The 19168-nt window shown below is 39.3% G+C and overlaps 1 protein-coding gene across 2 annotated transcripts in view; it reads left to right on the forward strand.

Annotated features, from left to right (window-relative positions):
* Nucleotides 1-19168, forward strand: part of necab2 (N-terminal EF-hand calcium binding protein 2) — a 136575-nt gene that overhangs the window by 76357 nt on the left and 41050 nt on the right. For both annotated transcript variants that reach the window (XM_005935008.3, XM_005935007.3), the window contains exon 8: nt 13427-13506. In XM_005935008.3, the coding sequence (XP_005935070.1) occupies nt 13427-13506 (80 nt within the window). The remainder of the gene's footprint in view (nt 1-13426; nt 13507-19168) is intronic.

Here is a 19168-nt window from a genome sequence, read left to right on the forward strand (position 1 = left end):
GTTTTTCAGTTCAAGTTCTTCATAGAAGAAAAATCAATTTGAGACTTTCACAAAGGTGACAGCACGAACTGTCTGTTTTTCAGTTCTTCCACTTTGTGAATCCAAGCAGCTGTCATCTGTCGGAGTGTGTCCTGGGATATGTTGGGAACAGAAAAGGCCACTGAACAGCATGATGCAGTCACAGGCCTGGAAATATTTGTGCTGAAAATCTAACAGAAAAATGAAGTTTTCTGTGCTAGATCATACTGACTTGGTACAAACTGGTCACGTTCTGGGCATCCTCTGCGGAGCTCTTGCTCTGAACTAAAACCTCATTTGTGAACGTCTGTTATAGCACTGCTGGGTCGCCTTGCTTCAGGCCAAACAGCACCTAGCAAACAGTCAGACACATGGTGGGCGACGAGCTCAACGTCAAACTAAATGATAGCTCATTTTCTTGGTGGTGTAAAAAGGCACATTAAACTTGTGCTCATGTCCAACTATGAGCATCATCAGTTTGTATTTCAGCAGCTCCATTAACAGCTATTCAATAGCAGAATGGCTGGTTACAAGTGTTTGTTACACAGTCCTATATTTTCAGGAGCCTAAATGTCACTTCATGGGTTTCCATGGGACTGTGCGTTTCCACCTCCTGATGCTTGGTCAGACATCGCCTGAAGGGTCTGGCAGTAAAGGTCGTACCTGCATCTGTCTTAAGATGTTGTTTTGGGTCTTTCTGCCCACTTTTTACTTTTATCTTCTTTAGGTGAAGTACATCCACAATGGAGTTGAAAGCAGGAGACTGATTTGGTTGTTTCAGAATATTCCACTTCCTGACCTTGAAAAAGTCCCTGGTCATTTTCACAGTATGTTTTGGCTTAGTTTCCACCTATAGTCTGAGGCACTTTTCACTCAGTTTTGCATGCGTGGCTGAATTTGAGCTATTTCCATCTTCTGTCACATCATCAATAATCACTGACACAGCACCACTGCATGCCGTGCATAACAGTGCCCCCAGTGTTCACAGGTGAAGTTGTATGGATTGGATTGTGACCTTTCTCTGTGTAATTCTGTTGCAGGTTAGTTTTATCTGTCCAAACAACACTGTTTGCCTTTTTTGAGATATTTTTATGGCATTCTCTAATCTTTTGCTTTTCTCTTTTTTTTTGTAGTGAAATGTGTTGAACCCTTCTGTATTTTTCTGAAAGTCTGTTCTTACTTTATCTCTGATGGATTTGTTTGTCACTGGTCAGGCTAAAAACTGAGTGGTTCACCCAAATTGAAAGTGCTTTGATCAAATGTTGTCATGCAAGTGACTATAGCTACGTCCACACGTACACAGGTATTTTTGAAAACGCTGCTTTTTCTGCCTTTCATCCACATGTAAACGCCATTTTGGGTTACTGAAGGGTTACTTAGATTTTTAAAAACTCCTGCCAGGGTGGAGATTTTCAAAAACTCAGTGTTTGCTTTTACGTGTGGATGAGGAAAACGGATATTTACTCATGCAACGTCAAAGGTGTGAGTCTTTTTTGACGTAATTTCTACAATGCTGGATATACACAAAATACTGTTGCTATTAATCTTACTATCTGCAGTTTTTACATGCTTACATATACACACGCAGTTATTGTCCCTCCATTTAGAAAGACATAGGCATCAGAGTGAACTTCGGACGTGGCTTCTACATTCAGCACAGACGCTTTCACAACTCAAATCCCGACGCCAACGTCATCGTCGGTTTTGAAAAAATCTTTTTTTCTAAAATTAAATTTATGTATGCTGTATTCATTTTGTCCATTGCTAAGTTATGAGTCTACACCAGCCATATATTTTACAGCGCTGTGACTTATAATTATGAATCACTCAGACTAATTTAAAATTTTCAGTTTCTTTCTTTATTGAATAAACTCTGGCCAAGAGAGCTAATGAGACAAATCCAAAATGTTGCCTTTAATTATTAACATTTGAAATGATGAAGGCACTTGAAAAGCAATACAAAATTGACTTGCCTTCAAGAAAAACACAAAACCTTTTCAGATGTACAGTCAAATGGGAGGCAGGCCCCTCTGTTATGAAACCAGCTCCCAGTTTGGATTCGGGAGACAGACACCCTCTCTGCTTTAAATTAGGCTTAAAACTTGCCTTAGCTCTGAGTCAAGTGACCTTGAATCCTTCCTTAGTTACACTGGAATAGCTAGCTTTGGGAGCTTTTCTTCTTCATTCATTTTTTTTTTCACTCGCTATGTGTTTAAACACCACTCTGCATTTAGTCATTAGTTATTATTAATCTCTGGCTCTCTTCAATAGTGTGTCTCTTCCTCCCATCGTCCCTATTTAGTTATGGCAGATACCTCTCCGCGAGCTTGGTTCTGCTGGGGTTTCTTCCTGTTAAAAGGGAGTTTTTCCTTTCCACTTTCACCAGAGTTCTTGCTCATCATCTGATTGCGGGAGCTCTCTATTATTGTAGGGTCTTTACCCTGCAGTGTAAAGCTCCTTGAGGCGACTGTTGTTGTGATTTGTTGCTATATAAATAAAAATGAATTGACTTGAATCGAGGTCTACACATAAAGTGTATAATTATTAGAGATGGACCGATCCGATATTACGTATCGGTATCGGTCCGATACTGACCTAAATTACTGGATCGGATATCGGAGAAAAATAAAAAATGTAATCCGATCCATTAAATATCACGAAAGCACCTCACAAAACTTGCAACACGCCATAACTCGCCTCAGAACGTTAGCACGTCGGAGCAGTATGCATCACGTGATAGAGCGGCTGTGGCATGCGGGACCTGTCGGTGGTCTGGATAGCATTTGGAGCTTCGCTAGCAACCCGGCATTTCATCTCCGACAAAGTTATCCCCGAGAGAAGTAAAGCAAGTGTGTAAGTCCATCTCTGAATGTTTGTAAAGCATTCCTGCGTTAAGCTTAACAAACGATATATGGAGCGACTGCCTCTTCTTGCTGCTACTTCAATCATGAAACTGCTTAATGATCAGCTGATCGGCTTTTCTGTCGCGAGTCCGTCTCTCTTGTTTGTTTTTGGCCCACTTTGCACCAGAAAGAGGAAACCAGCGGCTGAACAACAGCAGCACGTTTAAGCTTGATAAGCTGTTGTTAGAATTTATTTAATATTACTTTCTACACCAGGATCTTTTTCTACGTAGCTGACGGCTGGTAACTGTGCAGGGGCGGATCTAGCAAAGTTTAGCCAGGGGGGCCGATAGGGCATTAACAGGGAAAAGGGGGCACAAAGACATACTTTTCTTTCTTATTCTCATTTAAAATGTCTAGCTTTTAATAAATAATTATCTGACACCCAAAGTTTTAATTTGATGTAAAATGAATAGAAGTCCATTACTGTATATAGTAACTATTAAGTCTAATATATACCTAGTAAGCTATAGTACTTTTTCCTTTGGGAAGGTACCATCTGTGCAGTCTGCAATTCTGTTGAAGAAAGATGTTGAATCTATTTAATATTTTATATATTGGGCAGCACGGTGGCACGGTGGTTAGCACTGTTGCCGCACAGCAAGAAGGTCCTGAGTTCAATTCCCCATCAGGCCGGGGTCTTTCTGTGTGGAGTTTGCATGTTCTCCCCGTGTTTGCGTGGGTTCTCTCCGGGTACTCCGGCTTCCTCCCACCGTCCAAAGACATGCAGCTTGTGGGGATAGGTTAATTGATTAATCCAAATTGTCACTAGGTGTGAATGTGAGTGTGAATGGTTGTCTGTCCCTGTGTGTTAGCCCTGCGACAGACTGGCGACCTGTCCAGGGTGTACCCCGCCTTTCGCCCTATGACAGCTGGGATAGGCTCCAGCGCCCCCCGCGACCCTGAAAAGGATAAGCGGAAGCGAATGGATGGATGGATTATTTGAAAAATAATTGATTTCTGTGCATTTTTTTTCACACTGCATCAAATTAAGGTTGATTACGTCGATTAAGCATCATGAGGTGGAGCGTGAGGGGTGGTTCCCTATTTTTTATTTATTTATTTTTGTTGTTGCTGGGAGTTGGAACCCTATTAGTTAGGTTGCTTAATATTTACGCTAAGTACTCTTTAAAATACCAGAATAGGGAGGATGGTGTAGGTTTAAGTTTATTAGATTGATCAGTATTGCTGAACTATGAAATATTTTTTTTTGCATACAGGTATAACAGAATAGCTTTAGTGTAGTTGTTGTTTTAAACTTGAGTATGAACTTATACAAAATGCAGCAAGATATTTAAAAAACAGTTTTGTTGATTAAAAAACACTATATCGGATTCATATCGGTATCGGCAGATATCCAAATTTATGATATCGGTATCGGTATCGGACATAAAAAAGTGGTATCGTGCCATCTCTAATAATTATATTGTAACTCGAATATGTTTTCGGAAACTAAAATTTTGTCAGTGTTCAAGTGCATGTGAACATGCTTGTACATCAGTATACCCTGTCCCCTTTTAATATTTACTTGTTGGATGGATCCTGACTCCTAAACCAAGGCAAAGGTATAAAGTCAACCTTTCATACTCCTTTTCAGTCTTTCATCTACCTCATCACGCCATCGCTTTTCCTATTTTCTCACTTTTCTCCCCCACATCCACCTTTTCTTCTGTGCTGTGGGCTGCAAAGCAGCACTGACAGCTTAGGTCCTTGATGTCAGCAGTGCTTTGTCTTCAGTCAGGACAAGGCGATTGATTAATGACTCCCAACTCCTTTCTCCTCCACCTGTATATGGGTGCCAGAGTGGCCATAATTCCTTCTTCTCCTTCTTCTTCTTCCCTGACATTCAGTGCGTTAAAATCGGCAGCTTGTAAATATAAACAGCCGGTGCCATTTGTTAACAGACCTGAAAGTTGTATTGTCGTTACTTCACTGTATTAATGATCTCCCTCTCTCCTGTATCCATACGTAGGGTGTTTATTATCAAGTGTTGGGGGAAAAAAACCTTTGAACAGTAAATAAAATTAGAGAAATTATGTTCTCAGTGGTTTTCCCATAGTCATAGTAAAGTTGTTTTGTGGCTCTTTTTATTGCCATAATAGCACTTCTATAATGACACAATCCCACAGAACTGGTCTGAGAGTCATTGCTAAATGACAGGCAGGCAGGGGAAGCAGAAAAGAAATAAAAAGCAGTGAGTGGGAGATGAGTGGAACAAAAAATAAAGACTGAGAAAAGGAGTAAGACGGAGAGGAGAATGAGGAGCTAAATATATCCTCCAACTTAAAGTTAAGCAGCTCATGCTATGTTGTAGCTGCTGCAGTGCTTCAGTGCATTTTCTGCTCTAAGTGCACCGCCACTTTAGTGAAGAGAGTTAATTGCAAATGAACTGCAGTTTATTGTTCAGTGCTTTTTCAGGCACACTCAGAATCAAGTGTGTCTTTGTGTGTCTGCATCACATACGGCTATTCACTGTAAGAGCGTGTCTTAGCTTGAGGAAAACATAGATTCTGCCCTTGCACAGAGATTTTGCTGCAACTCTTAAGTGACCCTTCATCATGCCCTGTAGCTCTTACCGGGAGTTTAGATTCCAGCGAGATTTTGCATTTGACCTTTCCCTATCAGGAAAATCAGTTTTTAAGTTTGGATGATGTTTCTGCAGTGTGAACTTTCCCACAACAAAAAAAGAGACCAGTTTAACTTTATAAATCATTTAAGACTCTGTAAAGACAAAATTACTGTAAATTCTCAATAATACTGCAATATTTTTGCTCAACCACACAGAGAGATTAGTGAATGGTGGACGGTGGTTGCAGTATTTCCATGTAGCCAAAGTAGTATAGTCGCGTTTACTGATAATGTAGTTTCAGGTAAGCTACTGCATCTTTTTTCTCTTTGTCTATATAAAAAAGGATACCACAATTTTTCATAACTACGTGTGTTTTTGCTAATCTAAATGGACTTGGCTGTTTCATTTTATGCTGGGGGGTTTTTCTATCAGATATGCAGCTGCACTCCCTTTATTTGTACATATCCAGCTGCTCTAAACATTATGTAACTGTGATTGGTGGATGTTTTGCATTCTGCTATGATAGATGTCTTTAGAAATATGAAACACACTAGCTGGTAATTTATGCCTGTAAAATATAGTGTGAACATGAATTTTCACACTGATTGCATCTGATGCCATAATTTCCTTAGTTTTTTACTGTCACAGTAATTGTAGTAGAAGTATTATGCACTGTTGACTATTATGGTACGATAAGCATTAAATATCGAATGTTCCGAACCACTGGGAAGATGGAATTCATACTTGAAAATATGTCCAGCACTGATAACGATGGAAACGGTCTTTGAGTGGATGGAAGATGGCGAGTGAGCCAGTGTGAGGAGGGCAGAAGAAGAGCCCTCAGTTCTTTTTTTATGTAGATATACTAAATGTTGGCACACTGGACACATTTGGACAAAGTTTGCCTTTATTCAGTCCAGTTTTCTCATTTTCTGTGTGGCATTCCTAACAGCTCACCCTATGAAGGAGTAGGTATTATGTAATTTTAATAAAATACTATTTAATATGACAAAGCTGACCCACATATGGAAACTGATTACTTTGACCCCACTGTGTTTACAGCCTGTCTTTGTGTTGCTCTTTCATATTTTTTGTTGCTTTTAAGTAAACTTGAATCTCTCATTTGTTTTAGGCAAAGCACTGCATTCAGAATTCATCTGTGACTATGGAACTACACAAGCTTACACAGTCAACATGCAACAACATGAGTTGTTGAGTTTACCTCAACAGCAAGCAAGTTCAGTAAGATCACCAGAGTTCCTTATAGAACACAATAGGAACTTGTGAAAGATGAAAGATGAGTATAGGGTGCTTTCTATGGCTTCTTGTAAAGAAAAGAAGTCACAAGAAATAGATATAGACTTTATTAATCCCACACTGGGGAAATGCAGGTGCTACAGTAGCACCAGGGTCAGGAAGAAAAAGTGAATTAGAGTGCTCATGGTTTCCACAGTCTCATGCAGGGAAGGGCGGGTGTTGCCCATCATGGACATTAGCTTGGCTAACATCCTCTTCTCACCCACCCCCTCTATGAGGCCTAGAGCACTGACCAGGACAGAACTGGCCCTCTTAACCAGTCTATTAAGCTGTTACCTGTCCCTCTTCATGCTGCCACCTCCCCGGTAGGCAAATGCATAAAAGATTGCAGAAGCCATCACCATGTTATAAAAGGCCCTCACTAATGTCCTGCACACCACTAAAGAGCCTCCATCAGCCAGCCCAGGAGATGGTGCTGACTTTGGCTCTTTTCTGTACAGAGCTTGAGTTTTATCTGACCAGCTGAACACTCAGGAGTTTGTACATTTGTACATGTCCATGACCACGATGTCTAAACCATGGATGTTCACAGGTGGATTTCTTTAGAATGATGCACACACACACACACACACACACACACACACACACACACACACACACACACACACATATATAAAATAAACTTTTTATATAATACAAAGTGTTAAAAACATTTTAAGTTCATCTACTCAGACATAATGGCAATTTTCTGTGATTCATGTGCACTCTCTCTTCACACTCGCTGTGGCACAGAATAGAAAGTTAAATTGGGCGAATGTGGACTAACTCAAATCCGGTTTAATTGAGTAGAAAGTCAATAGAGACCCCCCACCTCACCCCACCCTGTTCCAAAATTTGAAGGTTGTAATTCCTCACACACATCTATAATTGAGCTGGCCACTTATTTTCTAAGTCCATCAAAATGACCACTGGGCTTTTATCTCCAACTGTCTCCATGGCTACAGACTACGGTTTAGTTGGTGTGTGTGTGTGTGTGTGTGTGTGTGTGTGTGTGTGTGTGTGTGTGTGTGTGTGTGTGTGTGTGTGTGTGTTTAGGGTGGAGGGAGGTAGCTCCTAATTGACTGGCTGTTAAATCTTTTAATGAAGAGTGGACAGCTCGCTCTCCAATTAGCAGTGAGGGGGCCATCAGGGGATGAAAGAGGCCAGCAGTGAGGGGGGAGGAGTAGGAGGAATCAGGGAAGGAAGAAGATAGTGGTTAAGAGTAGGAATGAACTGAGGGAGGTGGTGTATTTGGCAAAAGTGGGTTAAATGAGAAGGAAACAATTTTTTCCCCCAGCATTCGTTCTCTGATTTCAGATCATATGAATACACATAGTAAATAAGCAGTCATCCTCAATGGAGATACTGAGAAAAAAAAGGAATAAAAGGAATAGTCCAGTTGCCCTCTGCACATTTAACTATAAAAGATCTTATGTTAACCATTTTAACCTTACAACACTGCAAACATAAGCAATGGCTCTGGGATACATAATTGCCATACACACATAAGCACATCACAGTGAAGAGGAAAAGCTCAACACTGTGACTATCATGCACGCTCCACTGGGTCAGAAGTGATAGGACATGCTGAGTTGTTTTATAGCACAGAGGAAGAAATTACATGCTGGAACTCAAACAGAGATAGGGACATAAAAATTCATGCATGTAAAAGACACAATGCAAATAATGTAGAAAACAACAAATATACAGTAAGGTGCATAAGTATTTGGACACGTATACAACTTTTGTGCAGACTTTCAGCTTTTATTCAAGAGGTTTAACAAAAGTATGGCATGAAGAGTTAAAGAATGACAGGAAGAAATTTTTTTCAAATTCTTATAAAACTTAATAAAGTAATAGTAAAATCTTCTGATCTGACACCCAGATTAACAGGTCTTTACTGTTTCATATAAAGATGGATGCATTGAAGTATGGCATCACCCAGTGGGTTGCTTTGGAACCCTATAATAAAATATAATATTTTGTATTCATATTTGATTTGGTAAATGACTTAAGTTTTGTGCATTAATTGAAACTAATGCACAAAGGGTTAGGTATGGTGTCATTAAAAAATACTGCAGTCACTGATAATGAGCAAGTATCAAAACAAATGATGGATATGCTCTTCTACCCCAGTGTCGGGCTTTCTTGCTGAGGAGTGAATATTTTGCACACAAAGAGAAATATTATCTTAAAGCCAAAGCTAATTTGGTGGAACCTTGTGTGGCTGGGCATCTTAAAGTCGCACTGGAATAAGAGCCAATTAAACAGAGCACCTCAAAGGAGCCAGCTTCCCATTTCTTTACTGTCTTTGAACAGGCCAAGTTCCTTCCGATAAACAGATATAATTGCCTATTTATCAGCCTTTTTGAAACTCCCAGATTATATGAAATATTCATTCACAGTGACAGTGAAAAGTGAGAGATGTGAAAGGAACAGCACACGGTGTAGCATAGGGTGGTATGATTCTGTGTACTGTACAGTACTTGCTCTGTGAAGCTGGGCTTTTTTCTTTTTTGTACTTACTACTGTTTGACATACGCACAGTGTCATGAAAATGTTTTTGCCCCCTTCCTGATTCCTTAGTTTTTTACATATTTGGTAGATTCAAATGTTTAAGATCATTAAACAAATTTTAACATTGGACAAAGATAATCCGAGTAAATATGAAATGCTGTTTTTAAATGAGGGGGAAAGCAATTCAAACCTGCTTGGATCTGTATGAAAAAAGTAATTGTTTAATTATACATTAACTTTGATGAATCAAGTTTTCTGGAAAGCTGAGTCCAATTATTATTATTAGCCACTCCCAGGTCTGATTGCTGCCAGACTGATTGAGTCAAAAATCACTTAAAGCCAAATGAGCTCAAAAAACAACACTGTCATGGTTTGCTGTGTTGCAGGCAGGATGTAGGACCCAAATGCAGGACTCGTACACGGGAAGTAAACTCAAAACGGCAGCTTTATTGCTGGAAAAAAAACTCTTACACTAATACAGAAAACAAAACCAAAAACAAGAAACTAGAAACATGAAACATGAAACTCAAACCAAAAACCTAAGAAACTAAGAAAATGGGGAACTAAACTGTGAACAGAGAACTAGGAAATACCGGGATCATGAAGGAAACACACACAGAGAGGGTGCATGACACAACAACAGACAGAAGAAAACACAGGCCTCAATATACAAGGGAGTAACAAGAGAATGGGAAACAGGAGAGAAACACAGCTGGGACTAATCAAACATAATGAGACAAAGAGGAAGCAAAACTGAATACACTGAACACGGGAAAAGGAACTATCAAAATAAAACAGGAAATATGAGACCATCACAAAGACACAGACTTGACACTGTGACATGGAGACATGACTGACTAGGGGAAAAGAGAGACCATGAACCATTGAGACAAGAGTAACTAAATGTAGAACACAGGGAAGGCACCGTGACAGAAATCTAAAGACTAGAAACGAAGCGTATAACACGTGGAGACGACTAGGGGGAACACGATAACACTAAATCAAAGAATATTAATCCAGGACCTGAAACACAAATACTGGGTTGCAGACCCAGTACTGTGACAAACACTTGATCTGACAATCTAAAGAAACAGATGAGAAGTCATTGATAGCTATCAGTCTGGAAATAGTTACAGAGCAATTTCTAAGGCTTTTTCATTTTCTAGTAACTGAGAAAACTTGGAATAATGGTGAAGACTCCCATCTCTGCAGGACCTGTACACCTCCAGGACACTGGGGCGTGCAGCTCGGATCTCAGCTGACCCTTCTCATCCTGGACACAGTCTGTTTGACCTGCTCCCCTCCATTCGCACCAGAACCTCTCACCATAAGAACAGTTTCTTCCCCTCTGCTGTTGGACACATGAACAATAACCGTATGACTGTTCCCACCACTAACACATGACCCTATGCTGTGTTCACTGCATCATTCCATGTTTGGCACTGATCACCACCTGCACTCATCTATATATCTTTCTACGTAGCACTTTAATTCTTATTCTTATTTTTATTTTTTCATGTCTATTTAAGCGTAATTTATGACAGTATGTTTGCACTGAAGCACCGCAGCAATTTCCTAATGTTGTAAACCTGCTCAACATTTGGCAATAAAACCCTTTCTGATTCTGATTCTGAACCTTCCCACGAGTGGCCGGCCGACCAAAATTACTTCAACAGTGTATCAACAGGTCATCCAGAAGGACACAGAAGAACCCAGAACAGAATTCTAAGGAGAAACTCACCATTGACCGAAAGAACACAAAGGCTCGTTGCCAAAAAAACCCTCGATGATCTTCAAGTAAAATAGTTTTTGCTCAAGCACTAGTGATGTGCAATACCACTGATTTTCTTTCCGATCCGATACCAAGTAATATTCAGGGTGGTATCAATGATACTGATCCGATACCGATACTTTGTACAAAACCTTATTTTGTTTATTGTATCTCAAATTATAGCATCATAATGATTACAGGACATCAGATTACTTGTTCTTATCACTTAATAATGCAGAGTTCATCACATAGAAATAAAAAAAACTGAAGTTGTGCGCTATTTGAGCATGTTGCCTGGCTGCAGCACTAAAGGACTCCGTGAGAGACGTCTGTCTCGCCCTAGCAGCACCTGTCCCTGTCCTCCTCTTCAGTTCGTCTCAACATACGCTCGTCATATTCTGTGATATGATTTACTCTGAGGTGTAGTGATGTTGCCGCAACCATACATGCCAACCCTCCCGATTTTTCCCGAATTTCAGAAGAATCCCGAATTTCTCCCGAAAATCTCCCGGAGCCACCAGTCTCCTGAATTTCTCCCGATTTTCCACCCAGACAATAAAATTGAAAAACCATTTCGCAGAATTCATAGCGCGGCCCAGCCAATTCCAGTTTGCAACAATGGTGGCAGCTACTTAGTTTTAATATTGCTCTTATTTCTCTTTCTGGGTTGCAAAAAAACTTTTAATATATTTTCAGGTAAGAATGTAGCTGTGTAAACTTCAAATATCTGAGCCGACCGACACATCGTCTTCAAACCCCCGCGGTCTTTGCTATTCGGGTTAAACATGATATATAAGTCACTTTGATAACTTAAAAATGTTATTGTTTGGCTTTTTCAGTGTTTTATTTGTTCGTGAGTAAATCGGTTTGGCTGAGATTAAAGTTATTAGATTAGATTAAATTAAAGGTAACTTTATTAATCCCTCCGGAGGGTTCTCCGGGGTTTTCACACAGCTGAATAAACGTCAAACAGAAAATGATTAAACAGAAGAGTTTTACATCAGTGCCCGGTTATATTTTAGATAGCAAGGAGCAGACAGCAGAGTTTCACTCCACCGAGGGAGCTCGTGACGTACTACCCGGCTTCTTTAGACGAAGGCCGGGTCCTCAGGTGGAACAGCCTCTGAATTTGGACACCCCCGCTGTTTCCGGGCCGGCCAATAATAACGGTGACATTTAACGTATTTTATCCGATAAATAAACCCTGTAAAATGTATTTATCACCCCCCCAACAGCCCAGTATGGCCACAACACCTCACTCTTGGAGCACTTTTTTGCCACATGTATCGCAAACCACGTCTCAGCTGTTTGTGGAGGTAAAATAGACTGATCCGCAATTACGCTCAGCCATTGTTGTGAGTGCGCACGCCAAGGGGCTGCGAGACATTTATACAGCCGTATTTCGCACATGACTATGAAAGGCGGAAGAGGAAGTAGTTCCTTTGAATGTAGACAATCCGAATGTTATAGTTTCTTTCCACTGTGTTCCTGTTAATGACAAACTACAAATTTACTCTAAATTACTAAAATATCGATATTTTAATGTGAGAATCGATTCTAGAACATCAATGATTGGTATCGGAGGAATCGATATTTCAGGATCGATCCGCACATCACTATCAAGCACACTTGAGTTATGCAGAAGGTCAGTGATGAAAAACAAACAAGCAAGTCACGTCTGAACAGCTAAAAAATAATAATAATTTAAGATTTTGAAGTGGCCTAATCAACATCCAGACTCAGATCACGTTAGGATGCTATGGTATGACCTTAAAAAGGGTTGTTCGTGCTCAGAAACCCTCAAATGTTGCTGAATTAAAACAATTACCCCAGAGCAATGTGAAAGATTCATTACCAGTTATCTTGATTGCAGTTCCTGTTGCCAATAGTTGCACAACCAGTTATTAGCTTAGGGGGCAATTGCTTTTTTCACACAGAGCCACATAGGTTTGGATAGCTGTTTTATGTCCAATATTAAAATTTCTTTAATGATCTGAAATAATTGTGAAAAATATCAGCAAAGGCCCCGAGACTTTTTCTGTACAAGAAGATCAGAAATCACAGTACGATATATCTCTGACACCTCCTCTGCTCTAAAACACTATTACATTACTGAGCATACTGTAAATGAGTTCACACCATATGTAACTGATATGGTGTGATACTGTAGCTATAAAAGAAATAGGCCGACAGTGCACTGATTTCATTACGCATAAGATGCATTTGAATGAATGTTACTAGATGCACCATATCTGATCGCAAACCGCAAAGAAAATGATGCAAATATTTTTGATATATTATTACTTAATTCAGTGTCTTTAGATTCTGAATCTGCACGTCTGTGTGCTGCAGGTGCAGTGGAGGTGAGGAAAGAAGGTCTGGAGGCGCAGATCAACCGTCTAGCTGAACTCATCGGACGACTGGAGAATAAGGTGAGGAACACAGACACACCCACATTAATATGTTTTAATAACTAAGAAAGAAATCCCCAAGGATGTGAGTGCAAGCAGCTGAAGTGACTTTTCTCTAATGGGTGGCTTGGCTCAGCCTCAGAGATAAGGTGAGGAGTTTGGACATTCAGAGGGAGCTCAGAGTAGAGCTACTGCTTTAATCGGATAGAGTAGGCATCTGATCAGGATTCCTCCTGGGAATCTCCTTTCTGAGGTTTTCTGGGCATGCCCAACTGGGGGGAGACCCTAGGGTAGACCCAGAATCCACTAGAGAAATAGTATATCTTATCTGGACAGGGAATGCCTCAGGTTACCCCCAGAGTAAGTGGAAAATGTTGCTGGGGAGAAGTATGTCAGGAATACCCTGTTTAGCCTGCTGCCAATCCAACCCAACTTCGGCTGAGATGAAGAAAATGGATGGATGGTTATTACATCTGGCATGTTAATTTCTGCATTTTATGGTATTTCATAGATCTGAAGCTATAAAATAAAAGCAGTGTGTGCAGTAATGTGAGCACATATCTGTGAACCTGGCACACTTCACACACATCCACTAAAACAGACCTCAGCTGCCTGCACTGCTCAGTAAAAAATGCATCGCTGTCTGCATCTTCCATTGGGATTCTCCTCCTCCCTTTGGTGCTCTATTGTTATTTCAATTCAGTTCTTTCAGTTTACAAAGTTTAAACTACATCACCTCCTTAAAAAGCACCCAACCTTTTGTTTTAGCTTCCAGTGGCTTATCTTGGATTTTTGAAGCTTTAACGTAAATTAGCCAATTGTTACATATTTCTGACATGAAACCTGTATGATTTAAATAATTGTAAACATTCTATAAGAGTTCAGTTTATCATCTCATAACCTCTCCTATGGGTTTAGAGCCACTTTAAGTCTATATACGGATCTTTATGGTCTTTCTTGGGGTTTTGCTGGCAATGCAAATCCAGCATCAGCTTCCCTAAAGCCTAATATTCAAAGCTTTACTTTAGGAAACTAAGTTTTACCTCTTTCTCTCAGACTTTATCACTAACCCACAAAGTGATTAATACAGACATTCATCCTCAACTTTATCGCATCAGTACCTCTGATTTTATTTATCTGATCTTTAAACAAGACCAGGTGGATTTTTTTTCATATGAATATTCATCAATATAGATTGAATTGTCAACCATATATATTTAATTTGTGTAATACACTGTTGATATTTATAACTAGAGCTATTTGTTAGATTTTTGTTAGATTTTGTAACTCTGGGAGCAACTTTGGCCACATACTTTCCTCTGTGATTAGTACGGTTTTCTGATTGTGAATGTTTAGAAAGTTCTGATCTAATGTCAAATTTCAGTGAAATAAAGAATCAAACTGTACAAACAGGAAATACTTTGTTTTAAGGCCTTCTTTACAGAGTGAATAACACAACCTCTGATAAGAACTGAGTTCAACCTTAAAACAGATGAACAGACTGTGAGAATTGAGCTGCACTGCTGTCAGTTCTTTTAAAGCACCAGTCATCCTTTCGACACTAGAGCTCTTCTATCAGACACAAACGACTGAAAGTCAGTGATCTCTGTCCTCATTATAACTTTTTCTCTGACCAAGCTTGTCAGCATATGGAGGATTTGTTAGTTTGATATGTTACATTGGCCAAATTGCGTACACCAGAGCAGCACGCTGAAGGTCGGCGGAGGACAAAAGAGAGGAAAGTGTTGCAGGAGGGGGGGGAATGATAGTCAGTGGGGGCTAATAAGCAGGTGGGAGTGGGGAGTGAGTAGCTGATTTACATCAAGTGAAAGAAATTGAAGAAAGTAAGAAACTATCACAGTGCATATTTTTTCTTCACTTCTTCTAAAGTCAAAAGATAGTTGCTCTAGTCAAAGATGCCTCTTCATCATCTTCCTTCCTCCCTTCTGTCATTCTTGCATCTTTCATTTGCCTTCGCTCCCCCCCTCGCTGTCTTTGTCCCTCCGTTCCTCTGCATTGCCTGCATCTTATTCAGTACTGAACATGTTGCAGCTAATGGAGCCCCAGCAGACTCAGCTGTCTTTAGGAGAGCGAGCGACTACAGCAGAAAGAGCTAAAGAATACCTAAAGACTATGCACCGCTGTGGGGGAGGAGGAGTAGCAAGATGAGGAAGGATAGAGGGGAATCACGTTAGGAAAAAAGGATTGGAAGAAGGAAACAAAATGCTCGTGTGAGCAGAGTTACATCATCACTCATAATACCGCTTTAGAAACAACCTGAAGCCTTTAACCTCTTACTGTAATTTAATATACGTCCAACTATTTACTCAGTTTTGGCAGCAATGGCTGAAATGTTTCTTACCAAAGAACTGTTCAATAATCACCTGCAACCATAAATCCTCCAGAGACTCAATCAGTCTACTTTCCAGAAGTCTGTGGCACAAAGAAAATCTTTCCAATGTCGACTACTACAAACAGACAAGTTTCTTTTTTACCCCTTTAGATGGCGATAAAGTCAGGAATAATTCATGCATTTTACTTTTACTTGAGGGAATGTTGAATTGAAGCTTAAAATTTCTGAAAAGAGAGGTAGAAAGGAGAGTGACAGAGCATTCATTTATCAGCTCTTTCTCTATGAAAACAAGTTACCAGGGGGAACAAGGCATGTGTAAACTGAAAAGTAGGTTTAAATGTAAGTGCTTGTTGTCTTCATGTTATATAGGATTACATATTGTTGTCTTGTTGTGTGTGCAGCTATCAAAAATGGTGCTTCATGTGGCAGCACACCACTATTTCTACGTCACAGCAGATAAAGTGGATGGTTACAGAGTCACTGGCCAGGTCTTTAATGATATAGTCAACGTTTTTAAAAAGATAGAGTAATTCACTTTCTTATTGAGAATTAAATCTAAAGACCATTCTACTCAGAAATGCACAGGAATTATAAAGCTGCAGTCTACTGACATGTAGCTCAGGCTCAAGAAAGGGTAAAAGCTTCTGCCTTGATCCTTCTCTGAGGCTCTCTGATAGGAAAACTGTCTGTGATAAGAAAACCTGAAGTGTTTTGCTTCAGGTCAAGAAATATAAACCTCTGTAAAGCCACACATGTGACTTTTATGTTTGTCTCTGCACAATCTGTACATGGTGTGCTGGACAGTATAACATGGAATTTTATAAGATTCAGGCGGTTTAATGGTATGTTGCATTATTTTTATGCATTATATTCATAGTGGTCAGCTTTACTATCAAATATAAAACACTTTAGTGTCACCATGCAAAAGAAATAAAACATAAATTAAATAAAACCACACACGAAAAACAATAAATAATCGACTGAAGGCTCTGTGAACAAAACTTAAACACTGGGACAAGGCCTCAGAGTCTCTACTTAACAGGTGGACATAATGCCACATTAATGCTAGAAGATAACATCAAAGACTTCCAGACAGCAGATGTGGCACCGCTCTCTTTGTTCAGTGTTTTTGGTACATCTTTGCTCTTCTCTCTCTTTTCTTTATCCTTTCTTCACTGGTGTTGGATGTCGCATGATTAGGATGACAAATGAGATCTGAAATGATCACAAATTGGGGTAACTAGAAGTAACTAGAAGTTTCCAAGCAATACTAGTACTGCGTAAATTTCATTTACTTAGAAATCTAAAATAATTTGCGTATCTGTTTTCAATTCAGTGTGATGCCTTTTATTTTGGAGGTTTTGCTGAAATCAATTTTCCACCTTGATAAAATTTTGATTTCAGAATAGAAAAGAAGACAAATTACTCGTATAATTACACTTGGACCAACAACAGGGAACAGCAGAAATCCGCTGCACGTGAAAAAGAAAATAGGTCACCAAACTTTTCTGTTGGAAAATGAGCTTTCAGAATAATGAGAGCTATAGAAAAGCACATGAATAGGCATTTTCTGCTGGATTAAATTTACAGAGGGCTGTACAGAATACTGCAGAAATCATACTGGATCAAAACAAAAGCTTTGTGGAGGTGTCTTAAATGTGTCTTTGCCTCTCTGTTTTGTTGAGTATTACCTGCACAAGTTTTAGTATTAAGACTGTGCAGGTGTCTGGAAGGAGAAGATATTACCACACTGCGTCGGAGTGAATCATGAATTGTTTACTCAATGAATAATAAGCCAGCTACACACTGAGTGATGCTGTACATGGTGAGATGAAAATAGTGTCTTACTTTGGCCCCTTTGCCTGGATATCACAGGAAATCCTGTTACCTACAAACCCTCCTTAAAGTGGCAAAATCATGGAGCCTCTGTTGCTCAGTCTTAGTTTCACATTCTCCTACTGTCATCCTTTTTCCTTACTTACAAAATATCATCATTTATTAGTCTCCGTGCACCACAGACCAGGAAATTTTGCTTCCCTTGAAAACATCCCTCTTAGGATAATGAGCTTTCATTGTAGAGGCTCATATGCAATCTCTCCTTTTATCAGCAAAAGTATGTGATGTTGTGTTTGATAACTTGATTATAGCCACATAACTGGCAATGCTTATGCTCACTTTTTAACTATTTTTTAAAATTACTGTCAAGTTGAATGTGAAAAAATAGTAAACTATTACAGTTCTGTCTTATAATCTGCAACATCTTCAAAATTTTTAACATCTTCAAAATTTTCCACATTTAGGACACATCGCATTCAGTTTGCATGTTGAGATGCAGACATATACACTATGTGGATAAAAGTACTGGACCAATTACGGCTTACACCTACAGGAGCTGCACAGACAAGGACACCAATGCCATGAAGCTCCTATGCACTCTGTGATCCCACTCTGGAATTTTACTTGAGTTGTTGGCGTTCTGAAATGCATTAGTACAACTTGCAGTTGACCGTGGAATATATGGGAAGGATGAAATTTCTTCATCCTAATACAATACCACACTCAAATTCAGCGACCTTTTTACGACAACTCAATTTTTCATAAATGTTTGTAAAGTCAAACTGCATAGCTAGGTGCTTGATTTATTTACACCTGTAACAACAGGACTGAAATCACCTGAATTGAAAGATTAAAAGGTGTGGTTGTCCACATATATACCATATATATGTGAACATATATATATACCACAGATAACCAAATTTTCTTTGACTGTGTGCAATATGGGCAAAGAAAAGAATGGAAATCATACCCTGACTTAACACAAACGTGACTCTAGATGTCAGTTGACATTGCTCATTAACTGCAAGACATGTAAAAGGTAACCAGTGCTGCAAACATTTTGCTAATTAAGACAGTGAATCTGTTTACAATATTTCCACTAAAACAACTTTGTTTCAATTAAAATCAAATATATACTCTGAATCTTGATTTCCCCTGCGTACTAAAACATAAAGGTAATTATATCTTATCTTAAGTATATTTTGGGGAAATGCATTTAGCTTAAAATTTGTACTTTTGTGTTTTTCCTATCCAACTTGAAGATCAGTAGTTTTGTAGCAACAAAGGATCACATGCATGAGTGAAGGGTTATCGGTGTTCATCTGGGACAAGATTTAGAATAGAATAGAATGGAATTTAACTTTATTATCATTGCACATGTCACAAGTACAAGGCAACAAAATGCAGTTTGCATCCATCCAGAAAGTGCTTTAGCAAAAATATAGATATATTACAAAATATGAATCTATTATGGAACTATCTCAGATCCATTAC

This window comes from Haplochromis burtoni, unplaced genomic scaffold (assembly GCF_018398535.1).
Source record: "Haplochromis burtoni strain Fernald_Lab_line unplaced genomic scaffold, NCSU_Asbu1 Contig_188, whole genome shotgun sequence".
Taxonomy (NCBI): domain Eukaryota; kingdom Metazoa; phylum Chordata; class Actinopteri; order Cichliformes; family Cichlidae; genus Haplochromis; species Haplochromis burtoni.